Raw genomic sequence first — 23,539 nt, 5'->3', positions numbered from 1 at the left:
AAAGCCAAAGGCTTGAGCCAAATGAGATCCCCTTTGTAGAGATGAATACATGAAGATATACATATACAGATTCAGAGTTAGATTTAGAGTACTTAATGACAGTTACAGATTACATACACAAATAAACTGAAATATGAAACATATGCTACTGTGCATTAAGCAAACAGAACAAAACAGACAGAACAAAACAAAGATGGACAGATACATTTGGTGTAATTTAGTAGGTACTTAAAATATCAAAGATATTTATAGATATTAAAGATTAAAAGATCTAGACTTAAAAGCAATTTGAGTGAATAGGCCTACATTCTTAAAAAGTGAGTCTAAATCATTCCAGAACTTAGCACTTTTTTTATAAAATAGAATTCTTTTGTTTTATACTCAGCCAACAAAATGGCAATGCAGTATAATCCTTAGTTTGAGTTTCAATCATAACATAGAAAATATCAGGAAAAGTTACGTTCAAATATATATAATATGTAAATACATAAAAAGACCAAGTTTAACTGAGACACTATCAAACAGTGTGTGGGTATTCAATTAAAAAATGAAACAGTGTGGTCAAAATGATTGCCATTTGAACAAATTTGAATTGCCTTTTTCTGTAAAACAAATGACACAAATTAGTTAAGCTGGTTCCAGACCATACAAGACTACAATAATGAAGATGAGACAAGATAAAGGCATTACATATGTGACCGTGCACCTCAAAACGAACATAAAGTCGCACACACTGATTTTGCGTGGGGACTGAAAATAAGTGAAATGGGTCAACCTAGCCGAACTTGCCTTTTTCATATTTTCTGAAGGAGCGGGTCTTCTTTTACATTATGCTAAAATTTGGTATCATAAAACGAGCAGGAAAGTGTGTTTTTTTTAGCAGTTTATCTCGACATTTTTGGTAGAATAGTGTGATTAGGTGTGTCTTTAGATTCCCTTTTTCATTTCTGAAAAACCTTGTCCACACTCTTCACTTTCAACTCTAATAACTTTTGAAAGGATAGTGCTACTGCTTTGACAGTTGGCATTAATTATGGACAGAATGTGTTAATGAGGCATGCTTAATTTCAGTTTAATTTGATAATCCCTTCATTGTTGTTACTCTGGTGGTTTACTTCCTGTTTTTTGTCCCATTCATCGCACAGCCAGCACGGTTTGGTAAAGATTAAGCGTACTTGAATAGACACTGTACTTCAGAGCCTCTTTTCTCAGTTCACACTTTTCCTGAGTTTGTGCTTTCTTTCCAATATTTAGATAGGTTAGGAGAGTCCATTTGATTTGAGTTATACATCATTTTAAAGCTTAAAGTCTGCTCTTTCAGAATATGGTCTTAACTAAAAATTCATGTCCGGCGACTTTTTGTTTGTTTTGAGGTGCAGGGTCACATATTATAAAAAGAGTATTCAATGGCAGTATTGAGCGGAGCTTACTGATCATACCAATAGACATACTAATCTTCCCATAAATGCTATTTACATGTTTAGTCTAAATCAAACTATCATTTATAAAACTCCTAAATAATTAATACAATTGACCATCAATAATTCAGTTGTCTATCTTAATTTCTGAATGCAAATCAGTGAAAGCCCTTGTTGAAAACTTCTGTTAACCCATTGAGGACGAGTCCTCAGTATACTAAGGCAGGTGTCTATGGGAGATGCATGTTGTAGCAAAATCAGTCTGTCCTCAACAGGTTAATACTAGTAGCTTATTGGCTCAAAGTCAGTCACAAAATAATGTACATCAATTCAGCGTTGACAGTACTATCAAGGAGGTTGCCTAGTACCTCCTTGGTACAATATAAAATATTTACATCTTTATGTGAGAACAATATATTTGTATCATCTGCATACAGAATGAATTGTAAAAGTTTGGATGTATGTACAATACCATTTGATGCATATAATCAAAGAAATAAAGAAGAGGACCCAAAATGCTGCCTGGAGGCACCCCACTCATTAAAGGCAAAACAATAGAGTTTGTGCCATTAACACACATTAACTGTTTACGATCAGTAAGTAATAAGTAAATAATTTGCAATAAGATGGAATACCTCATTTAAAGGAGGATTTAGCACAAACAAATATGTGCATTAGTAGAACACCTTGGTGAAGCTTGAGTATAGTCATGAGTATACTTGGGCAGGTGAATGTCTAGGGGAAATGCATCTTACAACAAAATAAGCTAGTCCTCAGCGAGTTAAGTGGATAGGAAGAATGCAGCAGTTTGTGACATCATAGTAGTTGAATACTATAACGAAAATTATAGAGAATTCTACATATTCTATTTTTATCTATTGTAGTGAAAAAACACTTGACTTGACATTACCCTTTACATATTTCAGCAACAAGTGGAAAGAGTTTGTACTTGTCATAAGATATGAAATCTTATTGAATTTTCTTTATATTTTCTTTATAGTGTTGCACTATTTTGATATCACAAACTGGTGTCTCTAGCAATGACACCACATAGATTTGATGAACAAATTCATAACTGTTGAACAGATAGCCTTTACTGGCATTTCTGCAGTCACTAACATCAAGTAACACTAACTAAGGCTTCATCATTTCTCTTATACCCCTTTCATAAACTCAATAATGCGGATAATATGCGGATAATATCCGCAACATTTGGTCGTAAAATCGGAGCGGGGAAAGAATAATGCGCTTTATTTCGACCCTTCTATTATCCGCATAATAGCAGCATCGGGACCAGATTTGGAGTTTATGAACGCAAACCCAAATAATGCAGATAATTGCCGGGGTGCGGTCAAACGTCACCTGTCTTTCCTGCAGGAGGGACGTGTGCAGTCACCATGACGATTATCCGCCTTTTTCAGGACGGGTGCTCGTAAAAATAATACGGATAATTTTCAGAGTTTGTGAACGCATTTTTTATTGAATTGTCCGCATTATTCTTATGCGGATAATTGGAGGATGAGTTTATGAAAGGGGTATTACATTTCATTTATCAGTGGATATCTTTCAGCAATGAAGACTTGTAGCTTTTTATTATAATACATGGTAGAAATTGATGTCATTGAGTGGAATAACATGGTTGCTAGACAATATGGCTTCTGTGCACTCACACATGTGCTTCCTATGGACACAATACCCAGTTGGCATGTAGTTGTGATTGAGATGATTTGGTCAGCTGTCAGGGTCAGAGGATGTTGGATTAGCCGTCCCCTGGTGAGATAGTGACAGGGACTGAGTAGGCAATTGAGTTGACACTGTCTTCTTGCCAAGACTAAAGTGTGTTCAGAGGCAAAACTTGCAAGAAATCATCAAATGTCACAGTCTGCTTCCCATTTGAAAATAAAATGTCACTATTCTCAAGAACAGGCCAGGGAACCACATGTGCAAGAACTTGCTGGTGAAATGTCATCTATCTTGAGAGTTGGTGGCCGGCTGATAATGCTGACAGGTCTTCATGCCTCCATTGGAGATTGAAGGATGCAAGCCAACCAAACTCCAAATTGCAAACTCATTATGGCACCTCCAGTTTATTGACCCCTCAAGCTTTTCTTTCAAGACTGTACCATTTCTCCTTCTATCTTTGGAAGTATTCGCCTACACTTCTTTTAAGACAGGAGAGTTTTTTTTTGTCATTTGTTAGTCAAGGTAACCAACCTCAAAATGGAAAAGAAAAGAATGATGATACTATGGCTCCACTGGGTTTGAATGATGGTAGTATAATGTGTATTCCTATTGCATTTGCAAGAATGGAACTAGTTCAAATTCTTTGATAGGAAGGTATTGTTCATGAATTTTGTATGCTAGTTTGAAAAGTAAAAAAAGACATGATACTGAAGCATTAATTGAGTGGAGAAATGAAATTGGAAGTACACATGTATGTTTGGTTGATTATGTACTGTTCAGCGTCTACCAATATAATTTATCCATTTCTAGATACTTTCTTCCTCTCTCTAAAGTGCCATTTTCTCATCTATCTAAATTTATATTGATGACAATGACTTGCTCTGAACATCTCTGTCACCAAGGCTGCCATGATTCAGTGGGGAATCTCTTCTGACAATGGCTGAGTGGATGTCTAAACGAGGATAGCGATAGAGATACTCACTTGTTGGCCCATGATGGCTGGCCTCATCAGGAACAGAATGAAATCAAGCTGTGCATTGACAGGAAATCACAACTGGAATACTTCTCCTGGGGGTTAGACACAGAGAGCTGAGAAGAGAGGGGATGCTCAGATCTAACTAACTTGCTGAATGAGACAATTTTCTGCAGGTTAAGGAAGGAATAACTGACACAGGAATAACATGACTAAAACCAATATCTGTGTTGCTTTAGAAATTCTCCATGACATCATTTTCTATGGTGTTGGAAGTATATAAGCTCTGAAGTTATCCCTATTCAAGACTAAATTACTGGTAATAGACAGTGATGTTTGATCCGAGTCTTATTTGATTGGATTAGCATATAACTTCCATACTGTTAATCTTAACATTTTAACTGTTTCCTGAAGAACCTGAACATAATGTTTAATGTAATACAAGGGCACAAAATGTCATAACCAAAATTTAGACCTGTAAAGATGCTGTCTGACTTCTAGATTTGTAAATCAAGACACCAGTCTATTTGTGTGTGTGTGTGTGTGTGTGTGTGTGTGTGTGTGTGTGATTGTAAAACTTTGTGTCAATTTTTCTTTAGATGGTTCTAACATTCAATCACCCAACACTGTTTCTGATATTGATGATGCTAATTTGATGTACAGTATATATGATGGATATTGTGTATGTGTGAGTGTGTGTTTTACTCCTGTGTCACATAGCATATGACAAAAGACAATACATTCATGAACAGAGAGTTGCTGCTATTTGAGAAAAACAAAACAAAACAAAACTGACAGGCGTCTTAGCTTCAATAATTATGATACACATATCCTGATGCTTTACATAATGCCAATTCTAGTTAAGTTGATCTACAAAAAGTGGTGCACAGACATTTAAATGACACTACTGCATCAATCTTCATTGTACTTCTTACTGTCCTTTAGTGCTGCATGTGTCAATCTACTCCAAGTACAGGGATGTTTAAATTGTTTGAAAAAGTGAGCAAAAATGGATAGTTTATTATGATTGATTAAGCTACACTCTATCCGAAGCACTTGTGATGTATGCTGCTGTCATTACAAAAGTGTTGGAAAGAAAAATTAAACAGCTTTCTATATTGCACTTGGCAGTTCTTCATGTTGCACATGAAGTATGTGTAGGTGCCCACTGACTGATCTGTTGCCCTCATTTTGTCTACTCTTAGCTTCTCAGCAAAAAATGATGAGAAATTGCTGTATCCAAGTAGCCGTATATTCATTATCTGATTAAACATTTAGTAGCTCAAAGGGATGTCCCATCCACCCTAACATACACCACCAGCCCAACAGGGATGTACCATCCACCCGAACCTAGTCACCAGCCTGGCAGGGATAACCATTTTCCCTAACCTAGTCACCAGCCTGGCAGGGATATACCATTTTCCCTAACCTAGTCACCAGCCTGGCAGGGATATACCATTCTCCCTATACTAACCTAGTCACCGCCCTGCAGGGATGTACCATTCTCCTTTACCTAGCCACCAGCCCTGCAGGGATGTACCATCTGCCCTAACCTAGCCACCACCTGAAAGTGATGTGCTATCCACTCTAACCTAGCCACCAGCCATGCAGGGGTATACCACCCTAACCTAGTCACCAGCCCGGCAGGGATATACCATTCTCCCTAACCTAGCCACCAGCCCTGCAAGGATGTACTATCCACCCTAACCTATCCACCAGCCCTGCAGGGATGTACCTGTACCATCCACCCTAATTTAACCACCAGCCATGCAGGGGTATACCACCAACCTAGTCACCAGGCCTGCAGGGCTGTACCATCCACCCTAATTTAACCACCAGCCATGCAGGGGTATACCACCCTAACCTAGCCACCACCCTGCAGGGATGTACCATATTCTCCCTAACCTAGTCACCAGGCCTGCAGGGCTGTACCATCCACCCTAATTTAACCACCAGCCATGCAGGGGTATACCACCCTAACCTAGCCACCACCCTGCAGGGATGTACCATATTCTCCCTAACCTAGCCACCAGCCCTGCAGGGCTGTACCACCCACCCTATCCTAGCCACCAGCCATGGTAGGGGTATACCATCCTATCCTAGCCACCAGCCATGTAGGGGTATACCATCCTATCCTAGCCACCAGCCATGTAGGGGTATACCATCCTATCCTAGCCATCAGCCATGTAGGGGTATACCACCCTAACCTAGTCACCAGCCCTGCATGGATGTACCATTCTCCCTAACCTAGCCACCAGCCCTGCAAGGATGTACTATCCACCCTAACCTAGCCACCAGCCCTGTAGGGATGTACCATTCTCCCTATCCTAGCCACCAGCCATGTAGGGGCATACCACCCTAACCTAGTCACCAGCCCTGCAGGGCTGTACCACCCACCCTATCCTAGCCACCAGCCATGGTAGGGGTATACCATCCTATCCTAGCCACCAGCCATTCAATTCAATCATAGTTTATTTCCAATCATCGAAAATCAAAAAACATAGTACAAAGTATACATGTGATGAAATAAGGTTCAAACGTTTGCAAAAGATTCACAAGACAAATTATAGAACAACATATAACATGTACAATATTTAGGAAAAAACACTGTATAAATTCTTCGTGGGCGAGCGGAAAATAAATTCGATTATGGAAAATAGTGATCCACTAAAAAGCAAAGCTTGTCGGATGTGGATCGCTAGATAAATAATGAGTAAATTATATACTATTCTATAATAATATACATGTAATTATTTTGAGATACACCGGTTGGGAAAAAAATATAGAATACCAATGCTAGTGCCCGGACACTGCTCACTGAACCACGTGTACCGGGAAAATATGACAAGGACAACACGTTCGTACACACATTCGATTACCCACACATTCGATTACCCACACATTCGATTACCCAGCCATGTAGGGGTATACCATCCTATCCTAGCCACCAGCCATGTAGGGGTATACCGCCCGAACCTAGCCACCAGCCCTGCAGGGATGTACCATTCTCCCTAACCTAGCCACCAGCCATGTAGGGGTATACCACCCTAACCTAGCCACCGCCCTGCAGGGATATATCATTCTCCCTAACCTATTAGCCACCAAACTTGTCTTTATTTGTTCCATGAAGCATGGTGTTTTTGGTGACATATAAATGTTTAGGCACATCTTACACTATAAAAGCAAACTTCCACTCTTCTCTTATCTTCAATGAAAAGCAGCACATAGTACAAATTAACATATTTCAACATTGTATTGTTTGCTAAAAAATGTATTGAGTTGGTGATTGCTTGATTAAAGATGATTTATCCATGAAATTTAAGCAGAGTCATCCTGATTTAGATGGTGAGACACTGCACAATTCTTACCATCTGTCTGCACTGCAGTCCTTTCTTACCTGTCATGACTCACAAAAAGTCTTCAGCCTTTCCATATCTCTCTCTACTCTGACTACCACTATGTTTGACCCCAAAACTCACTTTAATTGGGTAGAAATTCCCAAAATAACTCTTTGTCACCTACAAGCTGCAGAATAAGATCCAAGCCATTCAGAGTGGTTAGTTTAGAGAGAAGATTCCATTTGAGTGTGTGAAAATGATGTACTATTACCTGTATCTGATTTTTGACTGTATGTCAATTTAGACTGACCCTCAACATGAAACTTTTGCTTATTTCATTTCATTTTCATTTCTTTTGCTGCAAAAGGTGACATAATAAAGACAATTGTGGACTATTAATTTTCATGTTGCAGATGTACATTATATGAATTTTCTTAAAAATGCTCTGAAGTAATCATAGATCTTAGAGACTACCAACAAACTGTTGGAGTTATATCTGGTACATATTGCTGCAATATGTTTAAGAACAATAGTTTATGTTCAGTTATACAGAATGAGAATAAATTTTGAGGCTATAGATTTTATTCAAAGTAACTGAAATTAAAATGAAATAAAGAAACAAGAAATCAGATCTAAATTTTTTGTAATCTGGTATTTTGTCTCCATTCTCTCTAAAGAAATCAGTTGTCCCTATAAATAGAGTTTAACCCATTCCATACTGAATTCTGAAATCCCCATAGTCTTAATACACAGGCCACCAGGTTCTCGTACGGAACGGGTCCACAAAACATGTGTGAAATATGACATAGATATCATTGGACACAATACTGTGCTGAATGATGATGGCTGCATTTTCTTTTATTACTGGTTACTGTGACCATGAAGAGTTTGTCATCAATTCCACTGCTCTGTGACATTGTAGTGATTGTCCCTACATGTCCAGTCAGGAGAACAGAGGAAATGTGACTCATCATTGCCAATTTGAGAGCACATCATTGGATTACACCCAACAGGACATTGTGAAAAGCCAGGCTTATAGGTGTGTCCTTATTGAGGGTACTGTGTTCTTTCCCCTTTGACCAGAGCTTAGTTTGCACTGTAGACTGCACTTCCACCTGAAATACCTATCTCACATCAACTCCTCCATCTGAAATACTTATCTCACTCATACTAGAAGCTGAGTATGAATAAAAGAAGAAATCAACTGTGAGATGGCTTTCATGTGGATTTTCTCTGAAAATGTGGAAATATTTTATTTGATGTGTGAATGCACATCTGACAGTACGGGCAAGAAAGGGCGTAAAGAAATAATTCTTGTCTGTAGACTTAACATTCCTGTTTTTTTGTTGCTGAAAGGAAAAAAGCTGGATTCATCATGTGGACAGATATTTAGAGTACAATTCCACTTTATGATCAAGTTGACTTTAATAGATTGTTCAGTTATGCCAACAGAATGCTTTAAGTTTTCTCAAAATCAGACATGAAAAAACAAAGTTACAGAAGTTCAAAATAATTGTCACAATTTTCACCTATAAGCAAATTATCTGAGATGACATCAACTCATATTTTTAATATTGGTATTCCTATTACTGTGCCTCATTAAGCTTTCAGCTGAATAACACTCTTGGCTAGCCAGAAGCAATATGGTAGCAATTATTGAAACTTCCAAGATGTGTTGCATCATGTTTTGTACTATCCACACAAGAAGGCTACATTTTGGATGAAAGATTCATATGGATGGTACACTATTTGTTCTCATCTATTGGGAGATTTAGGTCAGCTATCCCATCCCTCTCACAACGATCATCCCTGCGTGTTACAAGTTTCATGAGTCATCTTCTTGAGTATTCCCTCTTCAGTGGGATGAGTATATGGAAAATGGTTTAGACAGTTACCAAGTTATCGACAAGTCAGTCCAATGAATGCATGAAATGTTTGTCATCATTTGTATGGTTTGTAACTTAAGGAAAATTTAAAACTTTGGCAAATATTGATTAATCCTTGAATTCGGGCATATGATATTCTTATATCACACTTTCTATGTTTTTTTATATCGTAATGATAATAGTTCAGCTTGTATAACATGTTATAACAAATTAATGCTTCCTATACAAGCTTTACAATCATCTATTTTGCACAAACACCAAACACACACACACACACACACACAAAGAAGTATTAAAGTGACAAATTACATTCAAGGTGACAATAGAGGTAAATGTTAGACATACAACACACAACATAAACCTGTATGAATTAATATACCTGTGGTCCGTTTCATGAAAGTCCTATGAGAGACTGTTTGCTCATAAGACACACTTATGAGAGACTTCATGTAATGGATTTGAAAGTCTCTCATAGCTTCATAATGAACAACTTTGGCCATTCTGAGATTTATGTAAAGACTTTTATGTGATGACTTTATGAAATGGACCCCTGAAGAGAAATGCTTAATGTACAAATGAATTAACTCTTCAGTGAGGATTTGAATGAAGACAGTGTGGCAGACTGATAAATATGCTGTGGTATTGAATTCCATTATCTTGGGACAGCAACTTAAAAGCACCTATAACCATAAAACTTAGTATTAATTTTAAGAAGTAAGATTAAGTGATTGGATCTGTGATCAAAAGTGGGAACACATGGGGTAACTTATTCCTTGATATACTGTGGACTAGTATCATTTCATATTGTATGATAAACATGACTGAATGCATGAATTCCCATGATTATACTTGAACTTAAAATTCATGAAGGTATTCCCGCATACATATCTAAGTGAATGTCGGGCTGTTTGCATCGATAACTCTATTTATTGTTAAAAGTTAAAGAACTCAGAGAAGCAAAAAGAAGCACATCTGATCTGAGTAATAAGATCCCGACATGGTTGAAGTCAGAAGTCTCCTGTGGATACTAAAGTACATAAAACTCATGTGCACTCCATTGTTTTCAGAATTTTTGTGTTGTGGCTTTAGTATACTGTCAATTATGACATCATGTTCCCTATGGCATGACAGTCTGTCTGATGCTGGTAACTCCTCACCAACAGGCAAACATGAAGTGCATGGTGCAGGAAAAACAAAAGATGGATAGCTAACCCCCAATGTAAAGAGAATCCATCATCATGATATCTAGGTCTGTAGTACAGAAACCCAGTTCCTGTAGGCCCTGTGGGTCTAGCATGCTGTGACTTGATTCACACCATCATCTCAATTTACTGAGACTGCTCCAGTTGTTCTTGTAATAAAATCAGGTTGTATCGACCAGAAAGCTCATGATCAAATGTTAAACACAGCAACTTTCCTGCCTGAATTGAATCTGTCACGTCTCTAAATTTCAAGAATTTCTAAAACTGCACTCCTTTCCTAAGTAGTAATAATATTTTGTAGTTCCTCCATAGTTCCCTCTGTATAATTGCAATTTTTTTAATATGTTGAAAAGACGGCCATTGAATTTTGATAGTGTCATGTGGTTAGCAAATATGTGACATTGCTGTTTATTAGAATGTAGGAGGCTGATGACGTGCGACAAAATGCAGCAGTGTTTGCAATCAGAGAATTAGATAGAATATGTAAATCATGTTTCATTGCCTTTTCATCTACAGATTTTGAATCCAAGAAGTATTTTGTGGTGGATGGAACTGTGCATCAAATAGTGCTGGGGGGCAGCACAACATCATGGCGGCCATCACAGGCTTTCACCAACAATGTTCTCAAGATTCTTATAGAAGAAGTCATGGGATATGCCAATGTCTCCATAGCAACAGATCAAGAGAAAGTCATCAGTACCACTCAAGCACTCTCTCCAATTAGTGGATGTATGGATGCTGCGTAAGTATTGCAGACTGATGTATTAATTGTTATTAGCCATAGGTAACCCTGGCATTTTACTTGCAATGAGCAGTTTTTCTTGACTATTAAATACTAAGAAGATACAACATATTTGGTACAGTTTTAGAGGGGATACATACCAATGTCAATTCCACTTGTATGCTTGAACTTTGGTAAAATTTGTCCCTGAATTTGGCAGGCATTGTCACTAGGGTGATGAAATATTTGTTTATAAGAATGGGTACCATGCTGCATCCCCCTGGGGATCCCCCCCCCCCCATGACTACCAAATTAAAAAGAAATATATACAGTCAACCTCGCTTACCTCAGGAGTTGGATTAGCTGAATATCACTTACCTCGGGAGCAAAATGAAAGTCCCGATTGTTCCTATGGAGTTTCCGTGTATTAAAACTCGCGTAGCTCGAAAAAACTAACTCGAAGTTCGGTTACCTCGAAGGGAAATCTAATGTCCCGATCTTAATTAACTTATTGTTTTTCCCAGCATGTTGCTCAAATCGAAATTGCAAACATCACTCAGCATTTCCGATTAAGCGTGCGTGAACAGTGAAGACATGTCACAAATCTTTTCACACTCAATTGTAAATATTCTGAGACCAGAACAATCGTGCGCCCAAAGAAATACCTGATACACAGCTGACAAGAAAAATCCCCAACACCTACCTACACACGTACACGGTATGCACATAGCACCCATGCCAATGGAGTGCTTACGATAGCACTACGCTCTGCCCCAGCATCTTCTTTTCTTTAACCACTGTGTTCTGATTTGTGATCGTGATAGTCATGCCATGCGCGTAGATTTCTTAACCATCGTGGCGCACCTGCTTAGGAGTTGACAGTTATATCTTTGGCATTAATCATGGTCCACTGTCCAAACATCAATCTCCTGCATAGTGCTTTTGTAACTTTTTTCCTTTCACGAAGTTTGTTTCATCAGGGAGGTGGGCTCTTCCCACCTCCCTGGTTTCATTAATTCTCCCCCGAGAACACAAGCACTGAATACTTTTTTTTTTTTCCAGCAATGCAATTATGAAAATAGTGTGGTTTATGATCTTGAAGTATAGGCCTAGTATATAAAGAATAGATATGATTTGACAACAGTTTATTCTGATAAATTTAGATGTTACGGAATGATACACTTTACGATTTTCAGACAAAAAAAAAATCATCATTTACTTTACCCCTGTTTTGACTTGAATCTTATTTGAGTTTTCGGTAATTTAAAGTTTTTCTTTTCTAGCACAATCCTATAGGCCCCCTAAGATTGTTTCTCTTTCTTTTTATGTGAACAATCCTCTTTGGTAAATGTTTATGATTACAGTAATAGCACTGTACTCAGAAGCCGTAGCCTGCATCTGATCTTGCGATATTACTCAATACTGTTTTTTTGCAACCAAGTAGCCCATCCTTCGTGTGCTGCACTTATTACTGATTGCGGCTGTATTATCACATGTTAATACATCTGGTTTTGTTTGAATTTGCTTTGTACTGTCGGCCATGAGTCACCCTCTACACGACCGTTATTCTCCCAATCACGCATCTGTGCACGCATACACATACACTGTATGATGTTCGCCACGTGCACGTTGCCGTTCTCTACACAATGTTTATTGCGCTAATTTCTCATCCATATATAACCACGTGTTCATCTCGTCAAAACAGCATAGCTAGCTAGGCACTGCTCGCTGACTGTGAGTGCTGCTGGTAGACACACAGAAGACCGGTGCCTAGCGGTGCGACATTGCCGTCGCTCCCTGTAGCTCTAGATGTTCTTGGTGAGCTACATGTACACCAATAGTCGTGCGAAATATTAAAAGTTTGCAAAGCTAAGAATGTGATTCGTGTGATTCTTGTGTAACTGTCTGCTTGGTAAATTTAATTTGTGTTTCGAGGGGTTTCTCCACATGACGTGTACGAGTATTACGTACGCAAATGCATACATGGTATTCTGTAGACACACCACAGTCATCCACACGCAATGTACATTCAGCACGCATATTCTGCAACCCCGTCTTGCACTCTATTACATACCAACGGTATTTTCTTTTTGTTTTTATGGTGATAGGTGATTTCATTGTCCACCAGAAAATAGTGTTGAAAGAAGAACATCGATATCCATTCAATTCAGTCATATTAAAGTCGATTCAATTCCAATCGACAAGCATGCAAACAATTGGTAGGTACTATAGCAGATACCATGTTGAACATCGATAAACGTCGGATAAGTCGAAGAAAATTCGATGTACGCGGACCTCGAAGTTCGCGTACGTCAAACCATTTTCTTCAGTCCTGACTAATTCGAGGTATGCGAGGTTGACTGTATATATATAAAAGAAAATTCTTTGAAACCACAAATACTCTTGAGTGAACACATTAGCGAATGTACTTTCAAGGGTATTAATGGTACATCCAGAGAAGCTCCCATTTGGACTTGGATAATTAGGAGCCAATTTTTACATTTTGATCTTCATTTTTAAAATGCATATATATATATATATATATATATGTATATATATATATATATATTGATTTATTCATCTATTATTTTCACAAATTTGATGAGTAGTATTGTGATAAATGGACACTGATGCCCTCAAAGTCCTCAAGACCAAGTTTGCTATGTTTTAACCCGCTGAGGACGGGCTGATTTTGCTACAACATGCATATCCCATAGACACTTGCCTGATCTACTCGGGACTCGTCCTCAATGGGTTAAGGTAATATTATACAAATACTAACCATACACTATTTGTTTTATACAACACCTCGAACATCAACAGATTTGGTACTCACAGATTCTTGAATTTAGCACAGAAATGGCAACCATTTTCCATGAAAGATGAATGAGTAGCCGCTCAGTCGCAGTTGTTTACAGAAATGAGTGACAAAAGTACGCGCTTGTTAGCGCGCTTGTAATTGTTGAGTGCGCACGGCGAATGTTTGTTTATTGTGACATCAGAGCCATGCGATGGAACAAAAACTTCGAGTCAATCTTGAGTTTAACACGGGAGTCAATGGAAATGGGTGACGTCAGCCATGCGCTATCCATTTTTGCTCAAACAAAATTGCACGGCTGACAGCCAGAGCGTGCGATGGAACTTTTCACTAAATGTCACGTGATGGGCAATCGACCAATCGGATAGCTACATTCTAAATAGCTGTTGTATAATTTTCAAGAGTGCTTGGAAGATGAAATGTGATACTTGGGTTAGTGTGAAAGCATGAGATCTCTTGTAGTTCTAACACTGCAAGAATTTCCAGAGTTTGTACTATCAAAATCCCCTCCCAATATTCAAAAGAATTATTTATTGATCTCAATGAAATCAATTTGTGGAAATGAATTCATTATGAGCATAAATGCAGAGTTGACAGTAGGCATGTGTTGTGAGGTGATGGTCTTACTCAGTAGATTAGTGCTAGCTTCTAAGTAGCCTCTCTTAGGCATGGAAGTATGCAATACAAATCTAGTTATGCTATGATTTTAATTCATGCAGGATATGACATGTTATTCAATCTAGTTAGTCCTGTTCTCATTATGCTGAGATTGCATTGGTTTACAGAGTGTACAAAACTAGTATGAATGATGAACTGTTACATCTTTAAGAAGAAGTGCTGCATGGAAATCAATAGCTAGAAGTCTCATGGGTAGATAGTGTATGGATTAATGTTTAAAGTTACTGCAGTGCTTTGAACACCGATCTGTTTTTGTTTAGTTTGATACACTTCATTCTTCTGCATCAGCCTAGTAGCCTATTCACTACTGAAAGACAGGCTATAGAGGCCACCGCATATCTGCAATGAGCAAACAAATGTGATAAGAAGTAGCCTAGATAATACAGTTTGTCTGGGATCACATCCAGAGGTGTACGAAAATACCCCAATATTGACACTGCAATCCAGGGTTTTTGTGATAGTAGATCACAGAAAGCCATCTGATATTGTTCTCACATATTGTTTGTTGATGCAGGCTAATGTGCTATACAAACTGTAGCATAGTAATGTGAGTTGAAAAGAATCTACTTGAGTATCAGTATCAAATTGCTCGAAGAATCATATCCTTGGAAATATCCATATGTTTGATATTGAATGGAAAATGACCACTAATCAGTATCTATAGAGATTGCAAATGTCACGTGAGAGCACATATTTCTTACAGAGAAATTTTTAATTACTGTACTTGAAACCATTAAAGTAGAACTGAAAGTGAGCAGGAATATTATTATTTGTATGACAATGGCAGTTAAACCTTACCGGGTTAATTAAAGATACTACAAGAGTCAGCCAGTAAAATTTGATTTTATGCAATTGCAAAGCACTGAAATTCAGCTTGATTCAGCTTACTGCAACATATTTTTTTTTTTTTTTTTTTTTTGGCTTAACTATGGGTAGCAAACTTCAGTGTACAGTTTCAGTCAGGATTGTGAGGTTGCTAGGCAACTGTCACACAGGTGATGTTCTCATCCTCATCTTTGCTAGAGCAAGGACACTAGGTAACCAAGCATGCAACCATGGCATGCAGTGACTTAGTCTTCCATGAAACCTGCCAAGTTCAGAGAGTGTCAAGTATCTTTCAACACAGTGAGATGCTTCAGCTTCGTAGTCATTGCCATTCTTAAAGAGACTTAACGTGTCAAGCTCAGTTTGGGCTTTTCCCAACATTTAATTTTTGTGTTCTTTGAGATATTCACAGCATCTGCGATCAGACACTTGCTGTATTTTATGACAAATTATGAAAGTTGCACACATTGTTAGTGAAGAGTATGCATATTTTAAATCTCCCACCTCCCTGGTTTCATAGACACATACAAATAAGCTACTTACCTCAGCTGTAGTTTGCTTGTCTGTGATTGTTGGGAATCTTTGGTGTTTATGAATACATGTGTGTATTGTCCATATGCAGGGCCTCCACGAACAACAGTGTTCAACTCACTGATGGAGCAACCCTGTGAAAGCAAGACTAATAGATAAATAACAAATAAGTAAATAAATAGATAGATAGATAGATAGATAGATAAATAGATAGATAAATAACAAATGAATAAATAAATAGATAAATAGATAGATAGATAAGTGAATAAATAAGTTTTAGAACATTTTGCTGCATCATGACATCACAAGGTCAGAAAGCCTGCTGGTAGATGTTGGTTAGTCCACTCAGTGAAGAATGAACAATAAGAAGAAGACACAAAGCTAAGACAAAGCTATAAATGTATTCCAATATATTTCATAATGTGCCGTGCAGGGGCTTTATATGTGCCAAACATACTGTGTAGGGTACTGCATTTTTGTTATTTTCATCTTGTTATTTGCTTATAAGTGGACATATAATTCCTTAATTTCTTTTTTCCTTTCATTATCTGATCAAGTCCATATATAAAGTAATGCTTCTCCCAAGCAATTTACTAAATGTCAGTAAAGTTCAGTCTTAATATGCAGGTACATTTCCTCTTGAACTACTTCCACAGAGTGCTTTGTCAATGTATACATACACTTCAATGATTCATTTAATGTACATTTATTGAGATAATCAAGCACTTCTACAAACACAAGCATTCAGTTCAAAAATGTGCATGAACAGTTTTCTTAAACATGTTTTTTTTTTTGCTTTTTGTTTCTTCTGTAAAAAAATTCAAGATATGTGGAAGTGAGTGTTAACTTATGTGTGGATGAAATAACCAATGAATTACTTGTTTACTTGGTATGTGATGACAATTATCATCATGACTTTTGCTCGAAAGGAAACTTGATATGTATGGTAAAGGAAATTCTAAAGAAATTACTATATTTTTATCTCACTAATTGTAAGTAACTGTTACTAATTAACTAATTTGATAAGTACATTATTCTCAAAGCATTATATGCATTCACTAGACAAAGGTTGGAGTAATCTTTCCTATCCATATGGCATAAGTGTTGGCTGACAAATAACCTTCAGTTCAAATGGATGTGATGACTTGCAGTTTATTCTCTTCAAGACTGAGGCACCTAAGAATGCTTTTTCAAATTGAAATGGGTCAAAGTAAACCACAAGCATGCATCACTTTCAGATTAATAGGTCTGTTGAGATTTGAGGGCTTTACTCATCAAGAAGGTGTGAAATTTTCAGATGATTTATCACCTTCAAGATGGATTGTGTCCTTCATTGCTTAATAAATTGATATCCTTAAAAAAAAAACCCACCAAATTTCATTTCTGATAGTGGTTTACTAAACTCATCAAACATACCCTTTACAGGTGAGTGATGTTTAATCTTGAAATGAATGATGTTGATTTTTTTTTCTTCATAGCAAGATGACTTTAGCCTTTGTTATTCAGTTGAATGCAAATTCGAAATTAAACTTAGTTTTGCCATAAAAGTAAGTGGTCCTTTGATAAGTTTGGTAATGAGGGTTTCTTGAGAATTTACAATAGAATGCTACCTAATGGAGCATTTAGTTTGCAAAAGAAAGATGATAACAATAATGTGTGGGGAAAAAAAATGTTTATCGTTCAAAAATCTATTGCATTGACAAAGAGCAAATTTGTCTAAATTTGGAAGCTTACAAATCAGGTGCTGTTGTGTGACACACTTTTAAAAGAAACAATTTATGCCCCTATCATAATTCGTAAACTCATAGTTTTTATACCATTTAATACTTAATTTTTGTGATGAGCACGTCAGGTTGAAATTTCATATGCAGCCCTGATTCAAATGTTTGTATTTAGTAGGCAAGTCAATGACCTCAGAGGAATGAACCACAAGATATTAGACTGCTATGTATGTAACTATTGGCAAACCGCAAGTAATTTCCTGCCTCTTATTAGCGAGTGTTAATGTCCTAAATCTGTAACAGTTTTATTAAAGGCTGTGATTGTTAGTTGTTTATGACAGTGTCACTGATGGTCTGGTTGGGCCCCAGGAGAGAGGGGAGGGGAGTGGAGGGGGCTGAATCTGGATCTGGATCTGGTTCTGGATCTGGATGTATAAAATGCAGGGCCCTATTGGTCATAATGGGTCTAAAGGGTTTAGGGACTGAAAAGAACATGATTAAATTTTATCAATACTTCTATATGATATACCTGTAGTAGGAATCATCTTGTAAGAGAGAGATGCAAAGTTATTTGATATACATTAGTCTACATTAGGCTGAAGACCAGGACCCATAAAGCGCAAACCTGTGACTATTGATTTAACTTTTCTAGACTATTTTAGTTCAATTTACCTTAGTTGCCTACTTCTTAGATACTTTGTTTCATCATGTTGAAATGCTCATACACTTAGCATCATGTCTCTGTGGGTTGTTTTCTCTAGCTTTTGGATATATGGTATCATATTGAATCAACAATATGTGACTACTTTGTTTCACAATGACTGCTGTTAGTACCTTGTGTCATGGTCAAAACAGTTGTGCCCATTAGAAGGAGGTCTCATTTTCAGCTTGGACTTGTATATTATACGAAGAGTGTTTGAAATGTAGAAAATTTGACAAAAGGGCAACAATTGTATCCATAAAGTTGAGATTTAGGAAGCTTACAGCCACTATATATATGCCCTGTCCTTTTATAAAAGCCAAGGGGAAAGGACATTTTCCATTTTACTCTCTGTCACCTTGCTACCATAGATGTAATACTGAAATACATTTGTACTGCTATGAGATAAAAAAAGTTAGCTGTGAGGATAGAAGCAGTCCTGACATTGTAAACCTTGTAAGGATTACTGGTAGGCTTACAACAGTTTAATGATGATGCATAAGGTATACATATGATCATTAATTAGGTCCTTGATAATGAGCAATATAACATTCATAGCCATTATTCAGGCTTTACAGTTTTAAAATCATATCAAAGGGCCCTAAAGGTTTCTTGTATGATCATTTAACCTGTTGAGGAGGAGTGCCGAGTATTCTTGGGCAAGTGTCTGTGGGAAATGCGTGTTGTAGCAAAATCAGCCCGTCCTCAACGGGTTACAGTAAGAAGAAATCTTACTACATAACAACACAAATGATAATTTAGCTGACAGTTTAAACATTAATACAGTAATTTTTCTTTTCTGGTTATCAACCAGTGGTATATATTTCTAACTGCCACACAGAAAATTAAGATTAATCTCATTACATTGCGATATCTACTGTATTCTACTGAAACTTTTCACCAAAGCCACTATTTTACCAATATTTGCATGTCCTCCGTAACTCTGAAAGTAAACAGAAGAAGTGTGTAGAATTTATGTTTCTATTCAAATATAGGACCAACATTGTTTGATTTTGGTGATATTTGCATCTAAACAATGTTCCTGATGTTATTAACTTGTTAATGACTAGTCCCGAGTATACTTGGGCAGGTGTCTATGGAAAATGTGTGTCATAGCAAAATCAGCTTCCTAGAATAATCAAGCTTTCCTCAGCTTAAAGGGAAGGTAAACCCAAAAAGCAATGTGGATTTAGTGAAAGCAGCAACATTAGTAGAACACATCAGTGAAAGTTTGAGGAAAATCGGACAATCGATGCAAAAGTTATGAATTTTTAAAGTTTTGGTGTCGGAACCGCTGATGAGGAGACTACTAGAGGATATGACGTATGAGTGGACAGCAATACAAAGAAAATATAAAGGAAATTCAACAAAAATTCACTTTTCTAGAATCATGAAAGAGCAGTGGACCAACCGCTTTCAGAAAGCAGGGGGAATAATTGCTACCCTTAACATATGTCAATATCAAGTTGATGGACTTTGTAATTTTCATGAAAAATGGATTTTTGTAGTATTTTCTTTATATTTTCTTGGCATTGTTGTCCACTCATACGTCATAACCTCTAGTAGTCTCCTCTTCCAGCGGTTCCAACACCAAAACTTTAGAAATCCATAACTTTTGCATCGATTGTCCGATTTTCCTCAAACTTTCACTGATATGTTCTACTAATGTTGCTGCTTTCACTCAATCCACATTGTTCTTGGGGTTTATCTTCCCTTTAACCATAGAGAGGGAGAATAGAAAATCAAACCATATTCTCAAGCAAGTGTGTTCTGATATTTTGGTAAGGGAGTAGTATGTTGTATGTGGTCAATAAGAGCTTTTTCTTTTTTTATTGGGATCCATCTCCTCTGGTCCTAACCTTGGAACTCACCTGCAAGGCTTCATTTCAAAACTAGTCTGGATCAAAGACTGGGCAGTAACAAAGGATCTCCACTTGAGTAGCTTTTGTGTGAGTCAGAACTCGTATTCCCCAAAACATCAACGTCACTCCAGACAAGCTGCTGGAAAAGAGGAAACTGGGTAATGACAGGGGGCTAGATGGAAAGAGCTTCATTGCTTCCATGAACACGTTTTATGACAGTATTGGGATTTGACGTCATTTTCATGAGCAGAAAATGGAAAACCTTTTAATGCAGGTTTGGGTGAGAAAACAATGAAATTAAAAAATGATTCCATGTGCATCATATCACTGACACATGTTCATGATGAAGTAGTATTCAAAGGCACCTCGTAATGCATGCAACATCAATATAGAAACATTACTTAATATGCAAAAAAAAAAAATGCCAGGAAAGCTATTCTGCACACTGCAATGTGACTGAAAGTCCACCACATACATCACAAGGGATCATTAGAAAAATTTTGCAATGAATTCAAAAGTATGGGTGTATCTTTCATGTGATTTCCAGTAATTTGTCATTCTTTGTGCTGCTTTTGTTAATTTCTTTTTTAAAGTCTTTGACTGTAACCTGGATTGATCCATTTATTGTTATTACTAGCCAGGACAAGTCTTTTTGGCTTGATTGCTCTCTGTGAGGTTAAAGTGTGCTCAAGACAGTTTTATGTTCTTTTAAACCAGATCTTCTGGTAGACCTATCAAATATTTCTCTTAACGTGCAGACACTTTATTAAGCTAGTAGGTAATAAAGGCAAGATGATTTCCAATATGTATCTTTTATGGATTAACAATACAAAAGCCTTATCACATATGCACAAATAAAATTCACTGAATTGTGATCATGGCTTTTGTTTTACAATTATATTTGCTCCCACCTCAAAACATTAATATATTCAGCAGTAGGAAGTACCTTGTTTAGAAAGGAACTCCATTGGCTCTCCACTATTGGATATTCAGCAGTTTTCAGCAGCTTTTTTTTTTTTTTGCTACAATTTGTCTAGAAAGGGCAAGAAAAACAATATAAATCGGGCAAAGTGTGTGATCAATTTTTCTTTTTTACTTTTTCAATTTTCTATTGTTTTCTTGAAAGTGCCATTGGGTGCATTATCACAAAAACAAGCAATACCACAAAAAAAAAAAAGCTTCAAGTATCCACCGAAATCAGTTGTCTATAATTTCATTTCCTTCAACAAGCTTCAGTATCCACCAAAGTCAATGGTATATATACTTGCATTTCCTCCCTATCCCATCTTACTGCACTGAAAGTGACAGTTTGAAGTGTGAGGTACTGTAAAACGAGAAATGTTCGTGTGCATTTTAATTTCGCGAGTGCCAAGATTCGCGAAATTAAAATGCACACGAAATTTCTTATCTACACTATATGCATTGAACGCAAGAGGCAATTCGCGAAAATCTCTTGCGACGAAAAAGGCCGTCGGCTCCAATTCGCGAAAATTTTGTGCCGCGAATATATCGTGTTTTACAGTATTCTGCCTCAAGAATAGGATTGAGTGGACTGACCTGCCCCGTGAGAATCCCTTTTCCACCATTTTAAGTAGTAACAATACATGAAAGGGTATTGTAGTGGGTGCAAGGGGATACCTGAATGAAACAATTGGCTGACATGGTGCTCAAAGTGACCCTGTTCATGTTACTTCTACCCATGTGGCATTACGATTTGGGGCTTGTTTTCATAGAGGAGGCAATTCTTAAAGGATCCTATATGATTTGATGAGTGAAGATAATGGTGAGCTTATTCTGACTTTATCTTTGGCCTTACAAGAGACAATTGGTAGCTTCCTAACCCGATTCAAATTAACCATCAGTTCACCCAGCTTTACTCTTCAGCATGCATCTTCATACAAAGCTTAAATATTTGATAACTTAGACACAACAATTTCTAATGAAATTCAGTGACTGATAATACCAATGGGATGTTTCGGATGAGGCAATACCCACATCTAGTTAATGCATGACGTGGTGTCAGCTGTGTTGCCTTACACATTATGATATCAAATGTTGGTTGACTAATCATTTTATTTATGTTTGTTATATTAGATGTTCTGAGCATGCCCCCCATGGGGCTAATTCCCCTTCCATCAACCCAGAGGTGTGGCTAGATGACCCCCTTAGTCTCCAGGCATGGCTAGACACTCAAGAGGTCTTGGACCTAGGACCCATCGGGATGCAAGCCAGGTGAGATGTAAAGTTTATCTAATGAATCAAATGATGCACCAGGTGGTACCCCAGAGTACCGCCATGCCCCAGGGTACTGCATTGTATGGTGCCATCTTGTGTTTGTAAGATATATATTTACACACTGCCATTATCACTCTGCGATAATGATCCCAATGCTATATTCAGCCTATTAGTTAAAAAGATTTTTTTTTTGGTTAACTGTAATTACAATAGTAATAGTATGATAATAATGATACTTTTATTTTGTTTTCAAACCATGTTATTACAATTTTGAACATTATTTCAGAATGAGGTCATTTGGAACCATAAACCTGTCGTACGATTACTTATCTGTACATCTCCCATGGATTGGTATAAATGCATAGTGCGATGTAGTCATCTGTGTGTGACACTGAGGTCACTGGTGGAGAGTGTTTGATAAGTGCCAATGTTATGATGCAGCTGCACTGCTGAGCTCATCTTTGTAAAGTAATTTTCTTCCACAGTGCACTAGAAATTAGTTTTACCAAATGTTTTTATGCCTCCGCCACGAAGTGGTGCCGGAGGCATTATGTTTTCGGGTTGTCCGTCCGTCCGTCCGTCCTTCCGTCCGTCCGTCCTTCCGTCCGTCCGTAATGAATTTTGTGGACAGGGTAACTATCAAAACCTTTTGAGGTATCCTAATAAAACTTGGCATGTATGTGTATTAGGGGGTGAAGTTGTGCCTATCAACTTTTGGGTGCACATGCTCAAGGTCAAAGGTCAAAAGGTCAAGGTCAAATACATAAAATTTCACTATTTCCACCATATCTATGCAATGCCTGAAGATATTTTCTTGAAACTTAGTGTATACATGTATTACCCAATTAAGATTCTCTGGTGAAAGTTTGGGTCATGAGGTCAAAGGTAAAAGGTCAAAAGGTCAAGTAAAAATATGAAAATTTCACCTTTTTTCTCTGTACCATGGAA

The 23,539-nt window shown here is 37.4% G+C and overlaps 1 protein-coding gene across 1 annotated transcript in view; it reads left to right on the top strand.

Moving 5' to 3' along the window:
• The window catches only part of LOC139735510 (uncharacterized), a 107,897-nt gene that overhangs the window by 40,341 nt on the left and 44,017 nt on the right, over window positions 1-23,539 (top strand). The window contains exons 2-3 of the mRNA XM_071646269.1: window positions 11,017-11,242; window positions 22,451-22,588. Coding sequence (XP_071502370.1) covers window positions 11,017-11,242; window positions 22,451-22,588 — 364 coding nt within the window. The remainder of the gene's footprint in view (window positions 1-11,016; window positions 11,243-22,450; window positions 22,589-23,539) is intronic.

The sequence above is a fragment of the Diadema antillarum genome, unplaced genomic scaffold (genome assembly GCF_040938485.1).
Source record: "Diadema antillarum isolate AM-2024a unplaced genomic scaffold, OU_Dant_1.0 scf00000028, whole genome shotgun sequence".
Classification (NCBI taxonomy): Eukaryota; Metazoa; Echinodermata; class Echinoidea; order Diadematoida; family Diadematidae; genus Diadema; species Diadema antillarum.
This window is presented reverse-complemented; position numbering and strand designations above follow the sequence as displayed.